This window comes from Mustela nivalis, assembly GCF_964662115.1.
Source record: "Mustela nivalis genome assembly, contig: HAP1_SCAFFOLD_448, whole genome shotgun sequence".
Classification (NCBI taxonomy): domain Eukaryota; kingdom Metazoa; phylum Chordata; class Mammalia; order Carnivora; family Mustelidae; genus Mustela; species Mustela nivalis.
In genome coordinates, this window is record NW_028136207.1 from 502,277 (window position 1) to 527,525 (window position 25,249).

Below are 25,249 nucleotides of genomic sequence, written 5' to 3' on the forward strand. Positions count from 1 at the left end.
CATCTTCTCCCTCTGGAGCTAGCAATGTGCACTAGGATGAGGGGTTGCTATCCTCAAGTTCACTGCCCATCCTGACACAGGATGTTAGGTGGATGGCTTCAATCCCTGCAGCCTTCTCCTACAACCAAGCAGAAATGTCATACTTCGCCAAGCTTTCTTCTGCCTGTGAAGAGATGGCAATTAGCACTCGAAGGTAAAATTGGTTCCTTACCAGACTGATGGAAATGATTTCATCCATCTACCATATCTAAAGCACCTATCATTGAAAATACGATCTAAAGAGACATGCAGTAAATTCATAACACATGTGAAGCTCCCTCTAGGTTTGCATTTTGACCCTGTCACCTATGTGTCATTGAACACTTTATTGGCAGGGTCAAAATAAACTATCAAGATCATGGTGCTAGATGATGTCTCGTATCAGTGTACTTTCATTTATCCTGACCTGACTGGAAATTATTCCTAAGAGGAGAAGAAGGAAAGAAAAATTACAGTAGTGTAATTGTGTAGTATGACAATTTTGGTGGGCAAACGCATCTATCTTGACATTTTAAAAAAATATTTTATTTATATATTTGACAGAGATCCCAGGTAGGCAGGGGCAGGCAGAGAGAGAGGGGGAAGCAGGCTCCCTGTTGAGCCAAGAGCCTGATGCAGGGCTCATTCCCAGGACCCTGAAATCATTTCCTGAACCAAAGGTGGAGGCATCACCCACTGAGCCAACCAGGTGCCCCTGTAACTTTCCATTTTGTATGTCAGTAGTCTTTATTATTGAACGGAGTGGTGCAAGCACTACACATTATGCAGTGACATTGTCAAGTTCGGTTCATTCTTCACTCACACAGAAAGAAGGAAGTGATTTGTTTGTGTCTGAGGCGCTGACACAGAGGTCTGCCCTGGTGTAGAGAACAGGCTCCCTGGAACCAGAGTAGCCTCAGTGCCTCCCGCTGAGCAGCCCCAGCTTAGAGCATTGCGGGGATTCCCAGGGAAGCGGGCAGAGGGCGCCCAAGCGCCTCAAGCCAGCAGAGGCGCTTTATCTATCTGCACATGCACCACAGCAGACTTAGGGAGCAGAAGGTTCGCCATGGCATCATCTGACGCTGCGTTCCTCACAGCCAGAAGGGTTTCTGCCACCAGCTGAGGACCCAGGGCCCCTCAGAGGGCCAGGGCTGCATTTGCAGCCAGTTCTGATGCTACCCTGGAGAGACCCTCAGGGCTTTGCAGCAGGTTGGTGCCTCCTGTGGTGCGATGCAGAAGCGGCCTTGTTGGCTGAGAGCTGAGGAGGGGGCTCTGGGCGGCTTCCCGAAACCTGCTGGTAGGTAAGCCGCCTCATTGTTACATTTTTGGTGTTGTTCCCACGGTTTGGTCCTCATTTTCCTCGAGGATATTTGAACAAGACCTATTTTACTCAAGGATCCCTGGATGGAGGGGTCACGGGGATGCCATACTGGAGATGCCATGGTTGGTTTGTTACAGAAGCAGGCTTGTTTCTTGGGAGAAATCCCGACTCAAGAGGAACAGGAGCAGCATGTAGTAGGGAGCTGAAAACACAACTTGCTTACTGTCAGGGTGTCTTAGAAAAATGCACTTGGGACCAACTTGCAGATTACTGCTGCAATCAGAGCCCCAGGTAAAAACAAAGTGCCGTCCAGTTTATAACCTTCAAGATTAGAAGTATCAGCAAATGTTGGGTTTGTTGAGAAGGAAGGAAAACTGAATGTAGGCCAAAGAAGCTGTGACTGATCCTTTGGCATATTGGGGAACTTCGGAGAGGTTCACTCTTGTCAGAGACAGGGGGTAATTTGAAAGGCTGTTAAGAACCAGAAGTGCATTGGAGGCATCTGGTGGTACAAATCTTTCTGGCTTTTCATGGGTGGGGCCTGTTGGAGGAGGTGGGGGGCTGGATAGAGAGATGAGAACAGAGTTCTGCTAGCTGGAATAGTGGGACACCCATGTGCAAGATCAAGTCCCTGTCCTCCTTTGGTTCCCCATTTATTTGGAGTGGTAGTGTGTCATAACACCCCCTACCAAAACCTCTTCCCTCTGCTGTGACATTCCCCTTATGACTTTGCCCCATCTGATAAAACGAAATAAGTCAGTCAGAGAAAGGTAGGTACTATACGATTTCACTCATTTGTGGAAATTATGATATAAAACATATGAGCGAAGAGAAATTAAAAAGAGGCACACTACGAAACAGACTCTTAACTAGAGAACAACCTGTTGGTAATCAGAAAGGAGGTGTTGGTGGGGCAGATGGGTTCAACAGACGATGGGGACTGAGTTGTATTCTTGTGATGAATGCCATGTATTGCATGGAAGTGCTGAATCATGATTATACACCTGAAATGAATACAGCAGTGTGTGTGAGTTAATTGTACTATAAATTAAAACTTCAGGAAAGTTTCCTTGGAGGAATTTCAAATCAACAGTCAAGCTCTTTGTATTTAGTGGTTTTGTGTTTCAATGCCAGCAAAGCCTTTTCTGGTTGGCATATCCCATGTTGGTTGAATGTGCATGACAGTTGTAAACTACTCAAGTGAGCCTTGAGGAACAGAGAGGTTTAAAAGGGAGAAACTCTCACCCACTCCCCTTGTGAAGGTTGTATCTCCTCAAGATTGAAACCAGTGAGCCAGCATCACCTCACTGGGGATGGTGTTAACACAAAGGATTTGAGGAACAGCAAGTACAGGACCAAAGTAAGGAGACAATTCCTAACCATATGTTGTTTCTACACCAGGACTCTACATATGATAGGAACCAGCTAAAAATATATATTGGTACTTTTTTGGACTGAAGGAGGGAGGGTTTCTCCATATGAAGGCCAACTCAGAATCCTGTATGCCTCCTGTAAGTGTCCTCCACGAGTGGCTATGAGCAAAATAGTGAAATACTGTGAGAGTGCACTGAATGAAATCAGGGAGCGTGTTTGGGGACATAGAGTACACTGAAAAACATGAAGCGTTCATTAGAGAACGTGTTGTAAGACTAGGAATACTTACAGGACATTTCCAAACAGTATTGTTCTTTTCAAAAGAACAGTTTAGAACTCTGTGTGTTATCAAAAGTGATCTGTTACGTTGTAAGTTCAGAAACCATGCATTTGGATTAGAATCAGGATTCAGTTAATAGTAGAGGTAAAGGAATGACTTTTGAATTCTGAACCATCTAAATGTCTAGAAATGCTCACAAGATCAAAATTAGTGTTTTCTGGAAAGGCCATAATCCAAAGAAGTTTCTTCCTTTTGCAAGAGACTCAGAGATGCAGAAAATGACGTGTTCTTTGCACAGAATATGGAGAAGGAGCAATAGTGAGGAGAGGAATGCAGGCCTGGTCCAGACATGTGGGGAAGGCTGTCTCCCCAGATGATTTGTATTTCAGTTGGTGCAGTATTAACCTTCTTGTGACCAGATGATGTATAGGTCAAGTCAGGCTTTGGTTCTTCCTTTAAAGGTGTCCCGTGGACCGAAGCGTCCATTCCCTGGAGTTTGGGAGTGCAAGGTTTTATTAGCAGTAGTGGAGAGAGACTTCTCGGGGGAGGTTGGAGAGAATCTTTGTGGAGATCCTTCCCAACAGAATCTCCAGGTTGCAAGGTGTGGTGGTCAAGGTAAGTGTCCCCTGGGAGTGCACTATGAAAAAGTCTGATCTACTGCAGTGTGGTTAGGTTGAATAGAGGCAACTCGATCTTTGCTTTATTGAAATACATCCCACTGTGGGTCCAGAGAGGCAGTGGTCGAACGCACAGTGTCCAGTGACTATCTGCAACTTTGGACTCTGATTTCCAAAAAGGGGTGGACTTGAGATTTAGGAGGATAGCAATCCCTTTGACCCAGGGAGCTGAAAAGTCTATGTAGATTTTTCCAAATGAGTCCCCAGTATTGTGGTCACTGTGTGAGACTAACTTTGAAGATAGAGGACAGTAATGTACAAGGAAATTCTAAAACTAGTGAAACATCGCAAATTGGTGGAGAGCCTGCATGGTAGAATGGGTTTCCTGGTCACTGTGTATAGTTCAAGAGGGCTTCCCTGGGAGGGGTAATTTTTCTAACAGGATTTTAAGTCCCCCAGTGAGAAAACATGAAGACAAGATGAAGAACCAATGAAGGGTGGCCGCCCTGGCCTCAGCCCGAGTCAGACTGTTAGTGGGAGAGTCAGGGTTGGCCAGGAGCCACCCTAGCTGGAACCCTGTCACTAGGCCTCTGCATCTGCATCACCACCCTGCCTGCAGCTGTGCACTTCCCTGGGATTTCAGTCCCAGTGTCCAGATTTGCCTGTGTTCCAGATTTCTCAGCCCAAATACCAGCTCTCAGTGGGGACTTCTAAGGGCCTCCGCTTTTATTTTAATCTGTCATAGAGAGAGCATATTGGATTCTGAGGTCACTAGAGCAATAGGAGTTGAAGTACATAAAGAACCTACAAGGGCTCCTGGGTGACTCAGTGGGTTAAGCAGCAGAATCTTGATTGCTGCTCCGGTCATGATCTCAAGCTTTTGAGATTGAGCCCCAAGTCGGGCTCGGTGCTGAGTGTGGAGCCTATCTGGGATTCTCTCTCTCCCTCACCTCCCCCCACTTCCCTCTTCGCTCAAAAGTGTCAGGACCACTTCTCATTATGCGGAAGATTGTACTAAGCAAAATTTGTGAATCAGTGATTACAGAAGAGCTGATCCTGCTTGTTGAAGATATTAAAATAGTTGCTTAGCTACACTGATTCATGCACTTCCCACTTTTTTCTTTTCCTTTGTTGCTTATTTCTAATTCAGATATCATATTCATAGCCCTTCCTGAGTTTTCCATGCTTCACACATACTTTCAAGGTTCCTTTGTGACTTGTAAAGAAAGCAGACCTTCTGTTGAGCATGCAGCTCTGTGTCCCTTCAGGACTGGTTGTTTACATCTCTGTTAACGTTTCCAACCCATTCGAAATTTTCATGCCACCTTGACATCTTACAAAAGAAGTGTAATCTATATGCATCGTATGATTTTATTTAATTATAGTGTATTTCTTTATTCGAGATTTTCTGTTCATGACTAAGGCCTTAGAATATCTCTCAAGTTCATTGAATTTGGAAAAATCATATATCCTAAGTATTAAATTTTGAAAGTTTGCATATTGGAATATGAAATATGAAAGATGCATGTTTGTATCTCCTAAATGGAGATGACTTCCCTCTTAAGTTAAGGTTATTTGCTGAGCAAGGGGCAAGTGGACGTAATCATTGTGGGAGAAGAAAAAAATGTCTTCCATTCTTTTCCAAACATGCTGCAGTTGCCCCATTATCTTATGTCTGGATATGGGCAATTACTTTTACTTTTAAAATTTTTATTTAAGTTCTAGTTAGTTAACATGCAGTGTATAGATATAAGCAATCTTATGATGGTATCCTTTTTTTAACCATTTTTTAATTTCATAAATTAATATACCCTTTTTTCTTCTCCATGCTAAGAAAATCAACAAAGGTATCATCTGTTTTTATGACCCAATTCTTTGTTTTTAGGATTTTATTAATCTGACAGATAGAGAAATAGAGAGAATGCATGGAGGGGGTTAGGCAGAGGGAGAAGCAAACTCTGCTGAGCAGGGAGCCTGCTACATGGCTAGATCCTAGGACTCTGAGAGATAACCAGAGCATAAGGCAGGTGCTTAACCCCCTGAGCCACCCAGGTGCCGCCTTATGACATTCTTAATATGACATCTTTTATAACTGAAGCTTTTCCTCACTGATGGTCTTTATCTTTTTTCCCATCAATAACCAGGGGATAGCATTTTTCTTTGAATATTCTCAATAGTGGTTCAGGTCTAACATAATGTTGTAATAGCATTACAAATTTTTTGAATTTTTTATACATATAAGACTAGATCTTATTATCACTATATGATTAGGCATATAGACATTATAATAATCTATAATACTCTAAATTTAGAATCCTTCCAGAGTTTGGGTTTTCAATATTTTCTTGTGATCCCCTAAGATGTAAATTGTTTATTGCACAAAACGTAACATCTAAATCACTCCCAAAATAATCTTTCATTTAAAAATATTTTTTTCATTTGCTGCAAAGCACAACGGAATAAATTATGAGTTTGAGTAATTTGTGAACTTTGTTCTGAAAAAAACCTTCATGATGAAATATTACATCATCATTGTAACAGATTCTGTTTCTGTTCTGTGATATCGGTGATCCAGAGATGGCCCCTGTGTATTGGTAGCTGCAACCCATGAGCTAAAGACCTGTGGTTGGTGCCTAAGTCAGATTTGTTTTCTACACATGCAGTCTTTTAAAAACATAACCCTGGAGAGCAGATGTTTAGTTATTGACTGCCTGCCTCTATTCTGTATGTCGTGAAACTGTGACCAATATTTTCTTATCATAAATAAAGTCAGTGAGCCAATCAAGCAATCCAGATTAGTCCTTTAGCTCTAAAAGACCCTAAACTACTGTTGGCTTTCTAAATCCCTGATGCAGAGACCCCTCTCCCCCAGCCAGGCTGCAGAAAGGCATTACTTAGGCACATGTGTATCCTGTTCAATATACCCAGTATTGGAAGGATTATTACTGTGATGGACCACCCCTCTTGCAATCCTGTCAGTCCTCCCGGAAAGGGGGTTGCATGTTAGTGCCACCTCATGGTCACATCTTTTTCCTTCAGCCTGAAACTCATTGAACTCCCTCTACATTCTTCCCGGCTAGAATGTCTTTTTAAATTTGCAATATTTGATTGTCCTATTAATGTTGTAGAGGATAAAGGGGAAGTGGAATGTCTTTTTAAATTTGAAATATTTGAATGCAGTTGCTCCATTATCTTATTATTATCATTATTATCTCATTATCTTATTACTGCTAAAGAGGATGAAGGGGAGGAAGAGAAAAATGAGGTATCCTAAGAACAAGTGAGCCAGCCAACATGAATCACTTGGCCACATACAATTTTTCGAACAGGTTCAGCCCTGGTGTGAAATATCATATCCTCTATTTTTCATTTTTTGAGGAACCTCCAAATGGGCTGTACCAACTTCCATTCCCACCAACAGTTGAAAGGGTTCTCCTTTCTCCCAACTTCTTCAACACTTGCTGTTCTTGCCTGGTCAGTTTTTGCCATTCTACGTGGTGGAAGGTGGCATCTGTGTGGTTTTGATTTGAATCTCCCTGATAGCTAATGATGATGAACAGTTTTTCATGCATCTGTTAGCCATTTGTATGTCTTCTTTGCAGAACTGTATCGTCACATCTTTGGCCCATTTTGTGATTCGACTATTTGTCTTTTGGGTGTTGAGTTTGAGAAGTTCTTTACAGATCTTGGATATCAGCCCTTTGTCTGTAGTGTCATTTGCATACACCTTTTTCCCATTCTGTGGGTTGCCTCTTTGATTGTTGACGGTTTTCCTTTGCTGTGCAGAAGCTTTTGATTTTGATGAAGTCCCAAAAGTTCATTTTCGCTTTTGTTTCCCTTGCCTTTGTAGGTGTGTGTAGTAAGGAGTTTCTGTGGATGAAGTCAAAGGGATTGCTGCCTGTGTTCTCCTCTAGGATTTTGATGGATTTCTGCCTCAGTCTCAGGTCTTTTTTCCAGACTTTTCACGACAGACAACAAAGTGATGGTTGCCAGCATGGGTGAAGTCGGTGATGAGGATGAAGGAGCTGCTTGTCCTGATGAGCCATGGAGAATGCATGTAAGTGTTGAATCCCTCTGTTGTATTCTAGAAACAAACACTGTATGTGAACCATAATGTAATTAAAAGAAAAGGAAAATAGTTGGCAAACTTTGCTAGGTGTATGGAAATGTTCACTCCTGTCTTTCCTATTTGGTTTTGTTGGTAAATCTAAACCTATTTTAAAGTTTATTCATAATCATTGTTTTTCTTATTTTTTAATACATAATGTTGCATAATCAGTGCTACCATTACTTAGTAGTAATGGACACCTATTCTCTTCTGTTGTTTATTTAAATAATAGCATTCATGTTACAGAAATTGAGTAATACACAACAATATAGAAATCACAGAAGGAGCTATTACAGATGTTTTGCGTTAAGGTAAAACATATATAACATTATGTATTCTATCATAATGTAGTTTTCTAATCTAGAATGGATGTGTCATCCCATGGTGCTCTGGGAAGTTGGTGCCTGGCATTCTAGGGGCTAATTATTTATGGGGAGAACAATCATGGTCATAATACTAGAACAGTTAATACCAACAAAGGCTATTTAGAGGTTACTGAGGGGATAAATAGAGTTGATAGGGAGACTTCCTGGGTGGCTCAGTTGCTTAAGCATCAGAGTCTTGATTTTGCCTCAGGTCATGATCTCAGGGTCATGAGACTAAGCCCAAATCAGGTTCCACACTGAGCATGGAGTCCGCTTAAGAGTCTCCCTCTCCCGTGCCTGGGTGGCTCAGTGGTTTAATCCTGTGCCTTCAGGTCATGTCTTGATCTTAGGGTCCTGTGATTGAGCCCCACAACATGTTTTATGCTTGGTGGGGAGCCTGCTTCTTCCTTATCTCTGCCTGCCACTCAGTCTACTTGTGATCTCTCTGTCAAATAAATAAATAAAATCTTAAAAAAAAAAAGTTTCTCTTTCTCCCACTATCCCACCCCACCCATTCAGACTTTGTTCTCTCTCACTTTCTCAAAAAAAAAAAAAAAGGGGGGGGGTGCCTGGATGGCTCAGTGGGTTCATATCTCTGTTTTTGGCTCAGGTCATGATCTCATGGTCCTTGGATCTAGCCCTTCATTGGGCTGTCTGCGCTTCATGAGTCTGCTTCCTCCTCTTTCTCTGCCTGCCTCTCTGCCTACTTGTGATCTCTCTCTCTGTCAAGTAAATAAATAAAATCTTTTATAGATATAGATATAGATATAGATATAGATATAGATATAGATATATGAATAATGTATATGTATGTATGGTTGATATCAAGATGCATAGTTAATTGTTAATGTTTATAGGATGGGAACATGATTACATTTTTTATTTTGTCACTACCACAATATACTGTCAATTGCTGTTCAGCTTGTAAAGCTGTGCTTATTAATAATGATTTCAAGGATAGTGAGCACTCTTAAATCCTATGCCTTCTGAGACTCCAAGGAATGGGAATTTTTTCTTGGAGGACAAAATTGTTTGCTGTTCTTGGCACAAGGTATAGACTGTCGATAATCCTCCATCCCTTGTTAAAGGTGCATGTCTTTGTTCCTAGCAAGATTTGAACAGTGCTTGGAAGAAGAGTTGCTTGAACTGAAACTTCTGGAGTGAAAGAGTGGGGTTGGAGTAGTCATGGGACAGAAGTTACTTGTTATTTAAGAAGTATCAGTGTTGGGACTGTAAGTGATCAGGAAAGTAAGGCATCCTGGCAGTCACTTGGTGTATGATGGGCAGCACTACACTAATTTCTCAGTATTTCAGATCCCATGGGTCATGATAGGGAGGAAAGGAGAGGGTTGGTGCCCTCTGGTGTCTTCACTGACAAGCCCTGTCTTGTACACACAGTGGCTGCCTCCCGCAGTTGCCTGCAGCTCTTTGCCTGAGGGTGTCCATTGCCTTCCTTGGCTCCTTTGGCCATGGCAGTGAGCTCTGGAGCCAGGTAACCAATGTCCATAAGAGCAACACTCATCCCATGCAGGTCTTTTTGCACTTGGATGGGATGACTCAGGGCTGTTCTGCATGTATTTAAAACGTTCCCAGTGGATGGAGACAGAGTTGCCCAAGCAGTGCCCTCTAAACTAACACCCTGTCTTGTGTGTTGGCTGCCTCCTTCTTCACTTCTTAGCTCCCGTCATTTCTTCCCACCAAAGATCCTTCCAGAGAAACTACTTGTACTCACATCCTTGTCTTAGAGTCACTTTCTGAGGCACCCAAACTCTCATAGCTCCTGGTGCTGCCAACAATGGTGGGTGTTGTCTCTCTGTGCCCCAGGAGAGGATCTACCTTTTAAAACACAAACATTCTTGAGAGATCTCAAAGCTCAGTCATGAGAATCAACTTACATTTTTCCCTTGGGTAGGAGAACTGAAAATCTACGCATGCAAAGCAGTAGGGTGACCTAGATAATAGTGAGATTATTCAACTTGTCACATAAAGTGGAACGCTCTGGTTGGAAGGAGACATTTATTGTAGTATCGTTATCAGTGGTACTGTTACTGAGTTCAAACATCCTATCCCTTGAACGTCCCTCTTTGACTCCCATTTTGCTCATAATGGTACTTCTTGGCTATGTGCTCACCCTCAACTCATGCCCCGTCCTTATCTTTGTATCCAGTTCTCGACTCACTCCCATCCATCCCCACCTCCCTTGTTCCCACTTTCTGTGTCCCTTCCTCCTTTTCTTCTCCCCAAGATCCATCTTGGCTCCAGACTCCCACCCTTCAGGTGTCAGAGGTTCCTTGCATCCACCATCTCTCCTGCTCCCCTCTGGTTAGTAGGAGGGGGTGTGAGTATAAATGAAGATCTTGCTCTACCTTCCCTCATATCCTGGCCCTAAAAGGGGGAATGGGATCCAGTCTGGAGTCCTGGATTGCCTGGATATTAGTCTATAGCAAAGAACGGATTGAATTAAACACAAATATGTTAAACTGTAGGCCTTTGCTGGGCACCGGAAAGAGCACCAGCATATTTGTGGGAGGGTAGATGTCAGTAGATATAGTCTGGTTAGGCCTTGCCTGAAAGATGATCCAGCTGTGAAGCCAGGAAATAAAAAATGCGAGGGAAGGAAATGTAAGTAATGGGATGTCATGTTTATTGAATGTTTATGTCAGGTATGCTCCAAAGACCTTTATTAATGAATCTGTTCTCAGGGGACAGTGCCCTACAGTACATAAATCTCATTGTCCTCCCCATTTTGGAAGTGAGCACGTTGAGGCTCAGAGACAGGCACACAGCTAGGGAGGGAGGAAACTAGGATATCAACCAAGAGGGAGACTTCCCTTCGACTCAAGACTCTCTAAGCTTTTGTAGAGCCACTTGCCACTTGATTGTTACTGGTGAAGGGAGAAAGGGGGTATTCAATCCTAATAGAACTCAAAATATTCTCCATGGAGGAGAGAAAATATTTTAAAAAAATCAGGCCCTCCTAGGAAAGGGTAGTCAGAGTGCCTGTCTTGTGGGAAGACGCCATATTGACCTCAGGTCAGGGCCTTTTTAGTCCACCTCTGATGAGGTTACTTATCAACTAGGACCTTGATCAGACCCTTCAGTTTGTTTCCCAAACTTCCTGGACTCTGGTATAGACTGAGAGACTTTTTAACCCAAGCAGATGGGAATTCTTCCTCAGCCTCTGGGTTTCTGTGCCTGAACCTGTGTGGACTGAGAAGGAGGATATCTTCATGTGAAAAGGATGCAGGAGCCAGCTTGAAAGGGTCACTATTGACCAAATCAAGACAACCTGCACCAAAATGTATCACAGCAGGAGTGCTTTCCCAACACTGAATAATAATCTGTAAATCTAGAGTACTACTTAAGAGAACCTTTAGAATCAGGATTGGAGAGAAGCGAAAGATTGCTCAGAAATAAAGACAGAAGTAGAAAGTGGAAAGAAGAAATCATCTTGCAAAAGCATATGTAAAAATTCAGCGACCAGTTTTCAGTAGATGCTAAGGTCTTTGGGTGAAATGATGTTGGAGAACAAGACATGGACTGTGGGAACCATGGGGAACTTAACACCACTTCCTTCTAGTAAAACTAGGCTATTCCCATGTTGCTCATGGGGCAGAATCAAAGTGAAGGGTATGATATCAGATAATAACTGATTTCCAAAAGAAGCAAAAATAGAGAATTCTGGACAAATAAAGAGCAGATCATGAGATGGTGAATGTAAAGTTGAAGAGAAAAGGGTCCCAATGAACGCGAATGGACAGGAAGATCAGATAAAAATCCACAACTTGATCAACCAACCAACCGACCAAACATTGTAAAATTTGATATGATAATCCTCCAATAATTAACGTTATGGATATTTGGAAAATAAAACAGTGGGAAAACAACGAACCATGCAAACAGCAATGAAGGAAATGCTGCTCTGACTATAGTAATATCAGGCCAAAAGCATTACTAGATACAAAGAAAGTTGGTACAAAATGAAAAAAAGCTGTAGTTTACCCAGGAAAGTAAAACTGTGGATCTTACTTACATAGACGTCAAACCTATAAAGGAGTGTTTGACAAGACTGCAAGTAGAGGAGCACCTGGGTGGCTCAGTCAGGTAAGCATCTGCCTTCAGCTCAGGTCATGATCCCAGGGACTTTTGATGGAGCCGAACATCCAGCTCCCCATGCACTGGGAGTCGGCTTCTCCTTCTCACTCTCCCCTTCTCTCCACTCATGCTTTCTCTCCTAAATAAAACAGTCTTTAAAAAAATACTCCAAGAAAAATAAAATCCTCCCTGAGGCAAATTTTCACAGCCCTCACTCAGCAGCTGATAAAAAGCAGACCCCAAATCAGTAAGGATGCAGAAGATTTAGATGGTTGAACCATCTGAATGTAGAAATAGATACATAATGATACAAGTACATATCATATAGAAGTATATACAAAATAAGTATATGAAATGTATGTGTGGTAATTATACACTTAGATATATGTCCAACGAGCATCCTGACACAGGATGTTAGGTGGATGATTTCAACCCCTGCAGCCTTCTCTTACATCCAAGCAGAAACGTCTACTTCACCAAGTCTTCTTCTGCTAGTGAAGAGATGGCAATTATTACTCGAAGGTAAAATTGGTTCCTTACCAGACTGATGGAAATGATTTTATCCATCTACCGTGTCTAAATCCCCTTTCATTGAAAACATGATCTAAAAAGACATGCAGTAAATTCATAACGCATGTGTAGCTCTGTCTAGCTTTGCTTTTGACACTGTCACCTATGTGTCCCAAAACACTTTATTGGCAAGGTTGAAAAGAAAGTCTCACATTCAAGATCATAGTGCTAGATGATGTCTTGATTCAGTGGACTTTCATATACCCTGACCTGACTGGAAATTCTTCTAAAAGGAAGAAGAAGGAAAAAAAAAATTAAAATAGTGTAATGGGTGTCAGTGATTTATTTAGTAGGAATATTTGGGTGGGTAAACAAAGTTATCTGTTACTTTACATTTGTACGTCTATAGTCTGTATTTTTTTTAAAGATTTTATTTATTTATTTGACAGACAGAGATCACAAGTAGGCAGAGAGGCAGGCAGAGAGAGAGAGAGAGAGAGAGAGAGAGAGAGGAGGTATCAGGCTCCCCACTGAGCAGAGAACCTGATGTGGGACTTGATCCCAAGACTCTGGGATCATGACCTGAGCCAAAGGCAAATGCTTTAAACCACTAAGCCACCCAGGCGCCCCTGTAGTGTGTATTTCTGAAGGGAGTGGAGCAAGCACTACACATTACATAATAACATTGTTAAATTTGGCTTCATCACTCACACAGAAAGGAGAAGGAATCAGTTTCTTTGTGTCTGAGGCGCTGCCACAAAGGTCTGTCTCAGTGTAGAGAACAGGCTCCCTGGGACCAGAACTGCCTCAGTGCCTCCCGCTGAGCTGACCCCTGCCCCTGCTTAGAGCTCTGCAGAGATTCCCAGAGTATCCAGCAGAGGGCGACCGCGCACCTCCAGCTGGCAGAGGACTGTTTGTCTGCGCTTGGGCACAGCAGCCTCAGGGGGCCGAATGCGCGCCATGGCATCATCTGAGGCTGGGTTCTTCAGAGCCCAAAGGGATTCTGCCACCAGCTGAGGACCCAGTACCCCTCAGAGGGCCAGGGCTGTGTTTGCAGCACTTGGTGACTCCTGTAATGCGATGCAGAAGCAGCCTTGTTGGCTGAGAGCTGAGGAGGGAGCTCTAGGCTGCTTCATGAGACCTGCTGGTAGGTGAGCCACCACGTTGTTGCATTTTTGGTGTTGTTCCCATGGTTTGCTCCTCGTTTTCCTCGAGGGTAGTTGAATAAGACCTATTTTACTTAGGGCCTAATCTGTGGATGGAGGGATTCTGTGATGCTATAACTGAGATGCCATGGTTGGTTTGTTACAGAAGCAGACCTGTTTCTGGGGAGAAATCCTGACTCAAATAAAGAGGAAGAGGAGCAGCCTGTAGTAGGGAGCTGAAAACACAACCTGCTGACTCTCAGGGTGTCTTAGAAGAATGCAATTGGGGCCTACTTGCAGATTACTGCTGGATTCAGAACCCCAGGTAAAAACAAACTGCTGTCCAGTTTGTAATCTTCAAGGTTAGAAGTATCAGCAAATGTTGGGTTTGTTGAGAAGGAAGGAAAACTGAATGTAGGCCAAAGAAGCAGTGACTGATCCTTTGGCACATTGGGGAACTTCGGAGAGGTTCACTCTTGTCAGAGACAGGGGGCAATTTGAAAGAAGAACAAGAAGTGCATTGGAGGCATCTCGCAGTTCAAATTGTTATGGCTTTTCATGGGGGAGTCCTGTTGGAGGATGTAGGGGGCTGGAGAGAGATGAGACTAGAGCTCTGCTAGCTGGAATAGTGGGGCACCCATGTGCAAGATCAAGTCCATGTCCTCCTGTTGGTTCCCCATTTATTTGGAGTGGTAGTGTGTCAGAACACCCCCTACCAAAACCTCTTCCCTCTGCTGTGACGTTCCCCTTATGACTTTGTCCCGTCTGATCATGATTTGCCTTGATAAACGAAATAAGTCAGTCAGAGAAAGATAGGTACTATATGATTTCACTCATTTGTGGAAATTATGGTATCAAACATACGAGCAAAGAGAAGGAGAAAGAGGCAAACTAAGAAACAGACTCTTAACTAGAGAACAACCCGTTGGTAATCATAGAGGAGGTGTGTGGGCAGGATGAATTCAACAGGTAATGGGGATTGCGACTTATTCTTGTGACGAGCGCCAGGAGTTGCATGGAAGTACTGAATCACGATTATATACCTGAAATGAATAGAAAAGTGTGTGAGTTGATTGTAATATAAATTAAAACTTTAGGAAAGTTTCCTTGGAGGAATTTCAATCGACAGTAATTTCTTTGTATTTAGTGGTTTTGTGTTTCAGTGCCAGCAAAGCCTTTTCTGGTTGGCATGTGTCATGGGTATGGCATCACAGTTGTAAACTACTCAAGTGACCACTGAGGAGCAGGGAGGGTTAGAAGGCAGAAACTTTCACCAGCTTCCCATGTAAAGTTTGTATCTGCTCAAGACTGAGATCAGTGAGTCAGCATCACCTCACTGGGGACAGTGTTTCTACACAGGATTTGAGAGACAACAAGGGCAGAACCAAAGCATGGGGACAATTCCAAACCATATGTTAGTTCTAAACCAGGACCCTGTGTATTAAAGGAGCCACTGAAAATATTTATTGGCACTTGTTTGGATTGAAGGAGAAAGATTTTCTCCCAATGAAGGCCAACTCAGAGTCCTGTATGCCTCCTGAAAGTGTCCTCCATGAGTGGCTATGAGCAAAATAGTGAAATACTGGGAGAGTGCACCGGATGAAATCAGGGAGCGTGTTTGGGGACATAGGATACACTGAAAAATGTGAAGCGTTCCTTAGACAACTTGTTGCAAGAATAGGAATACTTCCGGGACATTCCCAAACAGGATTGTTTTTTTCAAAAGAACTGTTTAGAACTCTATGTGTTATCAAAAGTGGTCTGATATGTTGTAAATTCAGAAACCATGCATTTGGCTTAGAATCAGGATTCAGTTAATACTAGAGGTAAAGGAACGACTTTTGAATTCTCAACCTTCTAAATGTCTAGAAATGCTCACAAGATCAAAATAAGTGTTTTCTGGCAAGGTCATAATCCAAAGAAGTTTCCTCCTTCTGCAAGAGACTGGGAGATGCAGAAAATGGCATGTTCTTTGCACCGAAGATGGAGAAGGAGCAATAGTGAGGAGAGAAATGCAGGCCTGGCCCGGACATGTGGAGAAGGCTGTCTCCCCAGATGTTTTGTATTTCAGTTGGTGCAGTAACAACCTTCTTGGGACCAGATGGTGTACAGGTCGAGTCAGGCTTTGGCGAATTCTTTAAAGGTGTCCTGAGGACCCAACCATCCATTTCCTTGGGGTTTGGCTGTGCAAGGTTTGGTTAGAAGTATTGGAGAGGGGCCCCTCAGGGGAGGTTGGAGAGAATCTTTGTGGGATCTTTCCCAACAGAATCAGGTTGCAAGGTGTGGCGGTCAGGGTAAGTGTCCCCTGGGAGTGCATTGGGAAAAAGTCTGCTATACTGCATCATGGTTAGGTTGAATAGAGGCAACTCGATCTTTGCTTTATTGAAATACATCCCCTTTTCCCAACTGTGGGTCCAGAGAGGCAGTGGTCGAATGCACATCGAATTCAAATCAAATCCAGTGACTATCTCCCAGGGAGAGAGACTGATTTCCACAAAGGGGTGGACTTGAGATTTAGGAGTGACAGCAATCCCTTTGACCCAGGGAGCAGGAAAGTCTCCATAGATTGTGCCAATGGAGTCCCCAGTAGTGTGGTCATTCTGTGAGCTTAACTTTGAAGATAGAGGACAGTAACATACAATGAAATTGTTCTAAAACTAGCAAAACATTGCAAATTGGTGAAACGCCTACAGGGTAAAATGTGTTTTCTGGTCACTGTGTATACGTCAAGAGGGCTTCCCTGGGAGGGGTAATTTTTTTCTAACAAGATTTTAGCTGCAGAAGAGTCATTGGCCTTTCTCCAAGGGAAAGCGTTTGTCTAGTGAGAAGACATAGGCACATTAACTAACACCTACTTTATCCACGAGATGAGGAAATTGCATGAAATCCAGTTGCCAAATGTCAGATGGTTCATTGAGTGGTTTTTTAAAAAATTTATTTATTTTCAGCATAACAGTGTCATTATTTTTTCACCACACCCAGTGCTGCATGCAATCCACGCCTTCTATAATACCCACCACCTGGTACCCTGACCTCCCAACCACGCCACTTCCAACCCCTCAGATTGTTTTTCAGAGTCCATAGTCTCTCGTGATTCACCTCCCCTTCCAATTTACCCCAACCCACTTCTCTCTAACTCCCCATGTCCTCCATGCTTTTTGTTATGCTCCACAAATAAGTGAAACCATATGATAATTGACTCTCTCTGCTTGACTTATTTCACTCAGCATAATCTCTCCCAGTCCCGTCCATGTTGCTACAAAAGTTGGGTATTCGTCCTTTCTGATGGAGGCATAATACTCCATAGTGTATATGGACCACATCTTCCTTATCCATTCATCCGTTGAAGGGCATCTGGTTCTTTCCACAGTTTGGCGATCGTGGCCATTGCTGCTATAAACATTGGGGTACAGATGGCCCTTCTTTTCACTACATCTGTATCTTTGGGGTAAATACGCAGGAGTGCAATGTCAGGGTCATAGGGAAGTTCTATTTTTAATGTCTTGAGGTATCTCCACACTGTTCTCCAAAGAGGCTGCACCAACTGGCATTCCCACCAACAGTGGAAGAGGGTTCCCCTTTCTCCACATCCTCTCCAATACATGTTGCTTCCTGTTTTGTTAATTTTGGTTAGGGTTATTCCCAGGTATCTTATGGTCCTTGGTGCAATAGTAAATGGAATCGATTCTCTAATTTCCCTTTCTGTATTTTCATTGTTAGTGTATAAGAAAGCCACTGATTTCTGCACATTGAATTTGTATCCTGCCACGTTGCTGAATTGCTGTTATGAGTTCTAGTAGTTTGGGGGTGGAGTCTTTTGGGTTTTCCATATAAAGAATCATGTCATCTGCGAATAGAGAGAGTTTTACTTCTTCATTGCCAATTTGGATATCTTTTATTTCTCTTTGTTGTCGGATTGCTTTTGCTAGGACTTCTAATACTATGTTGAACAAGAGTGGAGAGAGTGGGCATCCTTGTCTTGTTCCTGATCTCAACGTGAAGTCTGCAAGCTTTTTCCCATTGAGGATGATATTTGCTGTGGGTCTTTCATAGATAGATTTGAGGAAGTTCAGAGATGTTCCCTCTATCCCTATACTTTGAAGTGTTTTAATCAGGAACGAATGCATCGATTGAGAGAACCATGTGGCTCTTCTCTCTTCTCATATTAATTTGTTGTATCACATTGATTGATTTGCGAATGTTGAACCATCCTTGTAGCCCAGGGATGAATCCCACCTGGTCCTGGCGGATAATCTTTTTAATGTGCTGTTGGATCCTGTTTGCTAGGATCTTCTTTTTAAATTTTCATTTGTTTCCATGATTTTTTCTATTATTGTTTAATTTCCTAGTTGACCCATTTATTCTTTAGTAGGATGCTCTTTAGCCTCCATGTGACTTCTTTCCAAATTTCCTTTCATGATTAAGTTACAATTTGACACAGCACTGGGGTCTAAGGATATGTGAGGAATAATGCCAGTCTTTGGTACTGGTTGAAATGTGATTGTGACCCAGTATGTAATCTATTGTGGAGAATGTTCTATGTGTACTCAAGAAAAATGTCTTTTTTTTTTTTTTTTTTGCTTTAGGATGGAATGTTCTCAATATATATGTGAAGTCCACTTGGTACCCTTTATCATTCAAAACACTTGTTTCCTGGTTGATTTTCTGCTTAAATGATAGGTCCATTCCTGTAAGTCTCCTACTACTATTGTATTATTGTTGCTGTGTTTCTTTAATTTTGCTATAATTGGCTTATATAATTGGCTGCTCCTGTGTTAGCAACACAAATATTTATCATTGTTAGATCTTCTTGTTTGATAAAGCCTTTAAGTATGATATAGTAGCCTTCTTCATCTCTTATGACAGTCTTTGGTTTAAAATCTAATTTTCTAAGATATTATTTATTTATTTGACAGAGACCACAAGTAGGCGGGGGGGGGGGGGTGAGCAGGCTTCCTGCTGAGCAGAGAGCCTGATGTGGGGCTCGAGCGCAGGACCCTGAGATCATGACCTGAGCCAAAGGCAGAGGTTTTAACCCACTGAGCCACCCAGGTGCCCATAAAATCGAATTTGTCTGATAAAGGTTGCTACCCCAGTTTTCTTTTGATGTCCATTAGCATGATAAATATTTTTCCAACCCCCCTCACTTTCTGTCTGGGGGTATCTTTGGGTCTAAACTGATTCTCTTTAGATAACATTATGGATGGGTCTTGGCCTTTTCATCCTATCCTATACCCCGTGCCTTCTGATTGACCATTTATTCCATTTACATTCAGAGTAACTATGAAAAGATAGGAAGTTAGTGCCATTGTATTACCTATAAATGAAACTTAAAAGTCCAAAAACAAAAAAAAGAGGGAAAAAAAGGGAAGTTAGCCAGGTGAACAGAACAGAGAGAATATCATGGGACATGTAGGGAAAACAGAGCAATACACTACATATCCTGAGTGTATCTTTTGGTTTGTTAGAAAAAACTCCACCTCAAAATTGTATAGAAAGAAAATCTTGCAAAAATATATATATATGAAATATATATATAACTAAATAATACATACACTATACAGTATTATATAATATATATTATGAAAAATACTTCTATATCTTACCAATTTACAGATTTCCACATATTTAATCTTGTAACATATATATGTATACATATATATAAATGTATAAATATATATAAATGTATGTATAAATATAAATGTATATAAATGTATAAATATAAATGTATAAATATATACATTTATATATATATATTTATATATATGTACACAGGTATATACAGAAAAATAAAATTAAATATATGGAAAGGATAGAATGTATCCATGAAGATGAAAATTTAAAAAGACTTGAAGAAAACAAAACAAAACAAAAAAACAACTAAAATACTTAACATATAAAAAGAAGAAGTGGAAGAGAAAGAGGAAGAGGAAGAAAAGACAGTATGATTAGGCAGTTAAAGCAAAAAGAATAATACCCTAGATTCTAGTGTATTTTGGTGTGTTTGAAGAAACTGCACCCTAAAATTATAAAGAAAGAGGAACTTAAATATTTAGAAAGTTAAGTACAAACGTGAAAGTTAAGATTAAAGAAGTGTGGATAAAATAAAGTGGTTGACAAAAAGAAAGAGAACAAAAAATTAAAATGGAAAGACAAAACTGTGAATAGATAAAGAAGATGTGGTCCATAATATACAATGGAATATTACTCAGCCATCAGAAAGGATGAATACTCAACTTTTGCATCAGTGTGGATGGGACTGGAGGAGATTATGCTGAATGAACTAAGTCAAGCAGAGAAAGTCAATTATCATATGGTTTCACTTACTTGTGGAACATAAGGAATAACATGGAAGACATCAGCAGAGAAAAGGAAAAGTGAATTGGGGGAAATCAGAGGGGGAGATGAACCATGAGAGACTGAGAAAAAACCTGAGGGATATATATATAGATATATATATATATATATATATATATATATCTATATATATATAAAGATTTTATTTATTTGACAGAGAGAAATCCCAAGTAGTTGGAGAGGCAGGCAGAGAGAGAGAGGGGGAAGCAGGGTCCCTGCTGAGCAGAGAGCCCAATGTGGGACTCCATCCCAGGACCCTGAGATCATGACCTGAGCCCAAGGCAGCGGCTTAACCCACTGAGCCACCCAGGCGCCCCAAAACCTGAGGGTTTTAGAGGGGAGGGCGTCGGGGGGGATGGGTGAGACTGGTGGTAGGTGTTAAGGAGGGCATGTATTGCTCGGAGCACTGGCTGTTGTACATAAACAATGAATCTTGGAACACTGCTTTAAAAACTAATGATATATTTGATGGTGACTAACAACACAATAAAAAATAATTTTTTTTTAAAAAGCCAAGGACCAAATCGTGGGGAAAAATCCCCATGAATTCTATATACTATATTCCCCTAGCACTGGGGTTTGGGCATTCTCAGTGATCAGTAAACTTGGCGGTGTGTTCTTGCTGATTCTCTGGGGAAGGAGCCTGTGGCATTTTTGCCCCGGGGCAGGATTGCACTGCTGTTGCCTAGGGGCCAAGCTAAGTAATCTACCCCGGTTTGCTCCAGCTTTTGTTCCCTGAAGGTTCTCTGTGCTTCATTAGAGGATGAGAATGAAAAAGGAAGCCTTGCAAAGTCCAGGCCGGGATCCAAGAGTCTGAGGCACCATTCCTCAGTGCACCCTCAGGGAAAAGCAGTGAATCGTTCCTGGCTCCCTGGTCTCCATCTTCTCTCTGTGCTCACCTGGCCTGTGACTGAGCATTTGTATCTCAGGGCGGGACCCTGTTTGAGTCTCCAAACCCTACAGACTCCTGCAGGGCACACCCAAGCCACTCCTTCTGGGAGAAGAATGGATCTTGCCTGTGTGCTGTTGCTGAGTCCCTGCTGGCACTGATTGTGCCACAAATCATGGCTTATGGCAGCCTGGAGCTGAGAGTCCACTCTGGGGCTTGATGATTCCAGCAAGAGTCCCCGCTTTGATGCCTGGGACCTCTGCCACACTCAGGAACCCTGTTATTTCTGTGCCCTTGGGCATCTCGAGATGACACTGTCCCACCTTGGATTCTGCCCTGCTTTACCACGTGGGTACCGTTCAGGCAGGAATGGCCCTCATCAGAGCAAACTTCTAAAAGTCCTTACTTTGCAGTCCTCTACTATATCATTTTCTGGTACCTCCCTGCAGTTCATCTTCCCATATATCAATGCGAATTCACTTCTCCACAGGTCCTACCTTGTAGAAAGAGGTCACTTTTATATTTCAGGAGTTGCAGCTACTCTTTTCTTACATCTCTGGGTGAGTTCACAGGTGTTCAGAATGATCTGATAACTGTGCAACTGAATTCCTGTGACCAGATGAAATGAAGGTCTCCTATTTCTCCACCATCTTAGAGTCTCTGGGAGTACATCTTAAATTGTATACATATATACATATATGTAGACATATATAGATACGTGATAAACAAAAGTGAACAAAGTGTTTATTCTATCCTGTAATACATGATATACTTTAATCTACTTCATTTGTTTTTTTTTAACCTCGTTTGTTTTTGATGCCATGTGCAGCCTATGAAAATGCCCCACAATAGAAAAATGATTAAATTATTGGCAATATTTAACATTAAATAATTTAAAAAGCCGAGGCAGAGCTATAATTTGGAACTTAAAAAGAGCACAGTACCTTGTTAAGAGAAAAAATACTGTCAATGAATGTAAATATTACACTGTTTGTTGAAAAACACAGTTCAAAAGGATGCATAAGCCAAAAATTGAACAAGTCCTTCTTTTGTCACAATACATTTCTGAGCTTTCAGAATGTTTACAATCGAGACATAAAGGTATACAGCAAAAATTTATTGAGCATTTACTGTGTGTGCAGTTGCTGACTCAAACTTTACATGTATTATTATTTCCTTAATCCCCCCAAACCTGAGATGGTATAACCAACCACCATATAGAGTAGAAATGGAGGCTCAGAGACTCACAGTAAATTGCGTGAGGTTGGAGTGAAGACATGGGCAGAGGTGGAGGTCAAACCCTGTGTCTCAGACAACAGAGTTCATGCTTCGCTTTTTAGGCTGTGCTGCCTCACAGAGAGAAGACTGGAGGGATGTGTGCCAGTTAGAAAGGGCCAGATGTTACTGTGAGTAACCTGTAGCCCTGAGCCTTAGTGGCTTCTATTAGGGAAGTCTGTTTCTAGCACCTGCCACATGTCCACACGGTCTTCGTGGGACCAGGATAAAAGAGCACCCACCATAGGTAACTGCCGGGTGCTATATGAGATGGACAGAGGGGGAACCTGATTCAGTCCCAGGTATTCTGTTCGAGATGGCACATCTCACTCCCTCGCACATCTTACTGGTCAGAGCATGTCTACAGGACTGCCTCCGACTTCCTGAGTCAGAGGAATGCCTGAAATGCTTGGTGGAGCCTCTTGGGGATACCACATGGTGCCAGTCCATCTGGGGGACTGTGCAGGGTCGGAGGAGGGACGTGGGATATTGGTAGGAAATGACAGGAGGCCTATGTCAGGATGGGTTTGTGTTCTCCTTCATCACATAGGATTTATAGGGTTCAGTCTATGAGGCATGATTTTGAGACCATATAGTGTTCTCACACCACATTTCCAAGATATTCTCAGCCAAAGACATATTTGATTACGATTGTATCATGCTCATATCATTCAGTTCCAATGTAGCTCTTTTTCTTTTCTACTTATTTACTCCTATTTCATTATTAGAGGTACTTCTTTCTGTCTAAACATATGGGAATTTCTGGTTAGTTTTTTATCAGTGATTTCTAGCACATTATGTTAACACAGCATGTTCTGTGTCATTTCATGCCTCTGAAACAGATTGAAATTTCCCTTACGACCAAAGTAAATCGGGAGCATTTTTGTAACGGTCTCTGTGCCTAAAATCAATGTGTCCTCCACAGTGGATGTGGATGTGGACAGATGTATGAAGACAGCTGTCGGATTCAGATGGTTTGCCATCAAGATCTATATTTGGTGGATGCTCTGTAGACTGCGCTGAGTTGCTGACAGAGGGCTGGAACCTCCTACTCTGGTTGTGTATTTGATTGTTGTTGCAGTTTGGTCCTGCTTTGCTTTCTACATTGTTCACCTTGTGGTTCTCGGACAGGAGTTTGGAACAGAAGAAGAGAGCACCCAGAAGAGGGAACAGGGACCTGGGTTGAAGGGAGCAGAAAACAAGAATTCTTCCAAGGGTGGCTTATTTATTTATTATTATTATTATTATCATCATTATTATTGTTATTTATTTTGTCCCATTAAGCAACATATACTACATCGTTTGTTTCTGATGTAGTTTTCATTAGTTGCATGTAACACCAAGTGTTTATTACCACAGCTGCCCTCCTCAAGACCGATCACCCAATTACCCCTTCAACCCATCCCTTCCCTTTTGTAACCCTCTGTGTTTGTTTGTTTGTTTTTTTTTAATGTTTAAGGAACATTTGATTATCATTTCCTGTAAACTATCTATTCGTGTATTTTTCCTACTTTCCTACCAAGTTTCTTCTTTTTCTCCTTTAAGAGTTCTGGATATGTTAGCGATATTAGCTTCTTGTTGTAGAAGTTGCAAATATTTTCACTGTGTACCACCTCATTGGTAATATCTGATCCCCGTTAGCCAGCCTGGAGCTAATTTCTGAAGAAGGGCTCCTTCTCCAAATAAGCCAAACATGGGCAGAAGAAAATGGAATTCCTGTTTCTTGGGTGTCAGGCACGTTCTGGGTGCTTTGTGAACATTCTCTCACTTATCGCTTATGAAATTTCTTTCAATATTATTTCTCACCTGAAAACCATAGGGCTAATGTTTATTAGATTTCATTGTTTCTCAGCTTTTTTTTTTTTTTTTAATTTAAAGATTTTATTTATTTATCAGAGAGAGAGGGGGAGAGAGCGAGCACAGGCAGACAGAATGGCAGGCAGAGGCAGAGGGAGAAGCAGGCTCCCCGCCGAGCAAGGAGCCCGATGTGGGACTCGATCCCAGCACGCTGGGATCATGACCTGAGCCGAAGGCAGCCGCCCAACCAACTGAGCCACCCAGGCGTCCCTGTTTCTCAGCTTTTATAAAGGTGATATGGTACATAAAACCATGGAGCTGCATCTTGAAATCATACCAGTAAATATTTCTGCAATGAAATATATGAATATGTCTACTGACTAGGATAAAGACCTCAGAGAGTTTCACTTCCTGATAGGTCAGGTTTTGCATCAAATGAGATATGAGAAGCAGTTTTATTTTTCAGAGCTTCTCCAATTTTGGAATGGGGGATAGGAGATGTCGGAGCTCTATCATCCTTACATTATAGGCAGGGGAAAGGAGTTCTGGTGTTTTATAACCGAATACATCCTCCGACTTTTACCCTTTTCTTCTTTTTCTCTTTGTTTTGTCAGGAAGGGAGGAGGGAGCAAGCTGGAGAGCTTGAGGATTCAAGTGAGTAGCAGAGAAATTGCAGCATCTCTCCACTTCTCTTCTCTCCGCCTTCCTGCAGCCAGGGTGAGACTGAGATGGGCAGCCCTTTAGGGACCCTAATATTCTTCATAATGAAAATTTAACCAACAACCTTTAGACACTTGTTCAACATCTGTTTGGAGGAAAAGCTGTTGGCTGCGTGGGGAAGGATGAAAAAGAAAGACAGAGGTGACAGGGTGCAGCCTCATCCCCAGAGTACCAAGCAAAGCACTTCTGGCCCTAAACTCACATGCCCTTCTCAGCCAGAAGCAAAGCCCTGCAGCTGGTCTGATCTACCTTGCTCAGGTAGGTGGTTAGCAACTTCCTCCTTTAACTCATGTGTCCTTTATGGGTTTCTTAGACAATATCCCAAATTACTTCCAGCCACACACTCTCAGTCTCTCTGAGAAGAATTATAATCCTGCA

The 25,249-nt window shown here is 42.0% G+C and overlaps 1 protein-coding gene across 1 annotated transcript in view; it reads left to right on the plus strand.

Moving 5' to 3' along the window:
• LOC309857163 (uncharacterized protein) overlaps positions 1 to 24,884 on the plus strand; it is a gene marked incomplete at its 5' end in the record, with an annotated part of 102,949 nt that extends 78,065 nt beyond the window's left edge. The window contains one exon of the mRNA XM_082749989.1: positions 24,766 to 24,884. Within this exon, the coding sequence (XP_082606115.1) occupies positions 24,766 to 24,813 (48 nt within the window). The 3' untranslated portion in view covers positions 24,814 to 24,884. The remainder of the gene's footprint in view (positions 1 to 24,765) is intronic.
• Between the last annotated feature and the right edge of the window lie 365 nt (positions 24,885 to 25,249).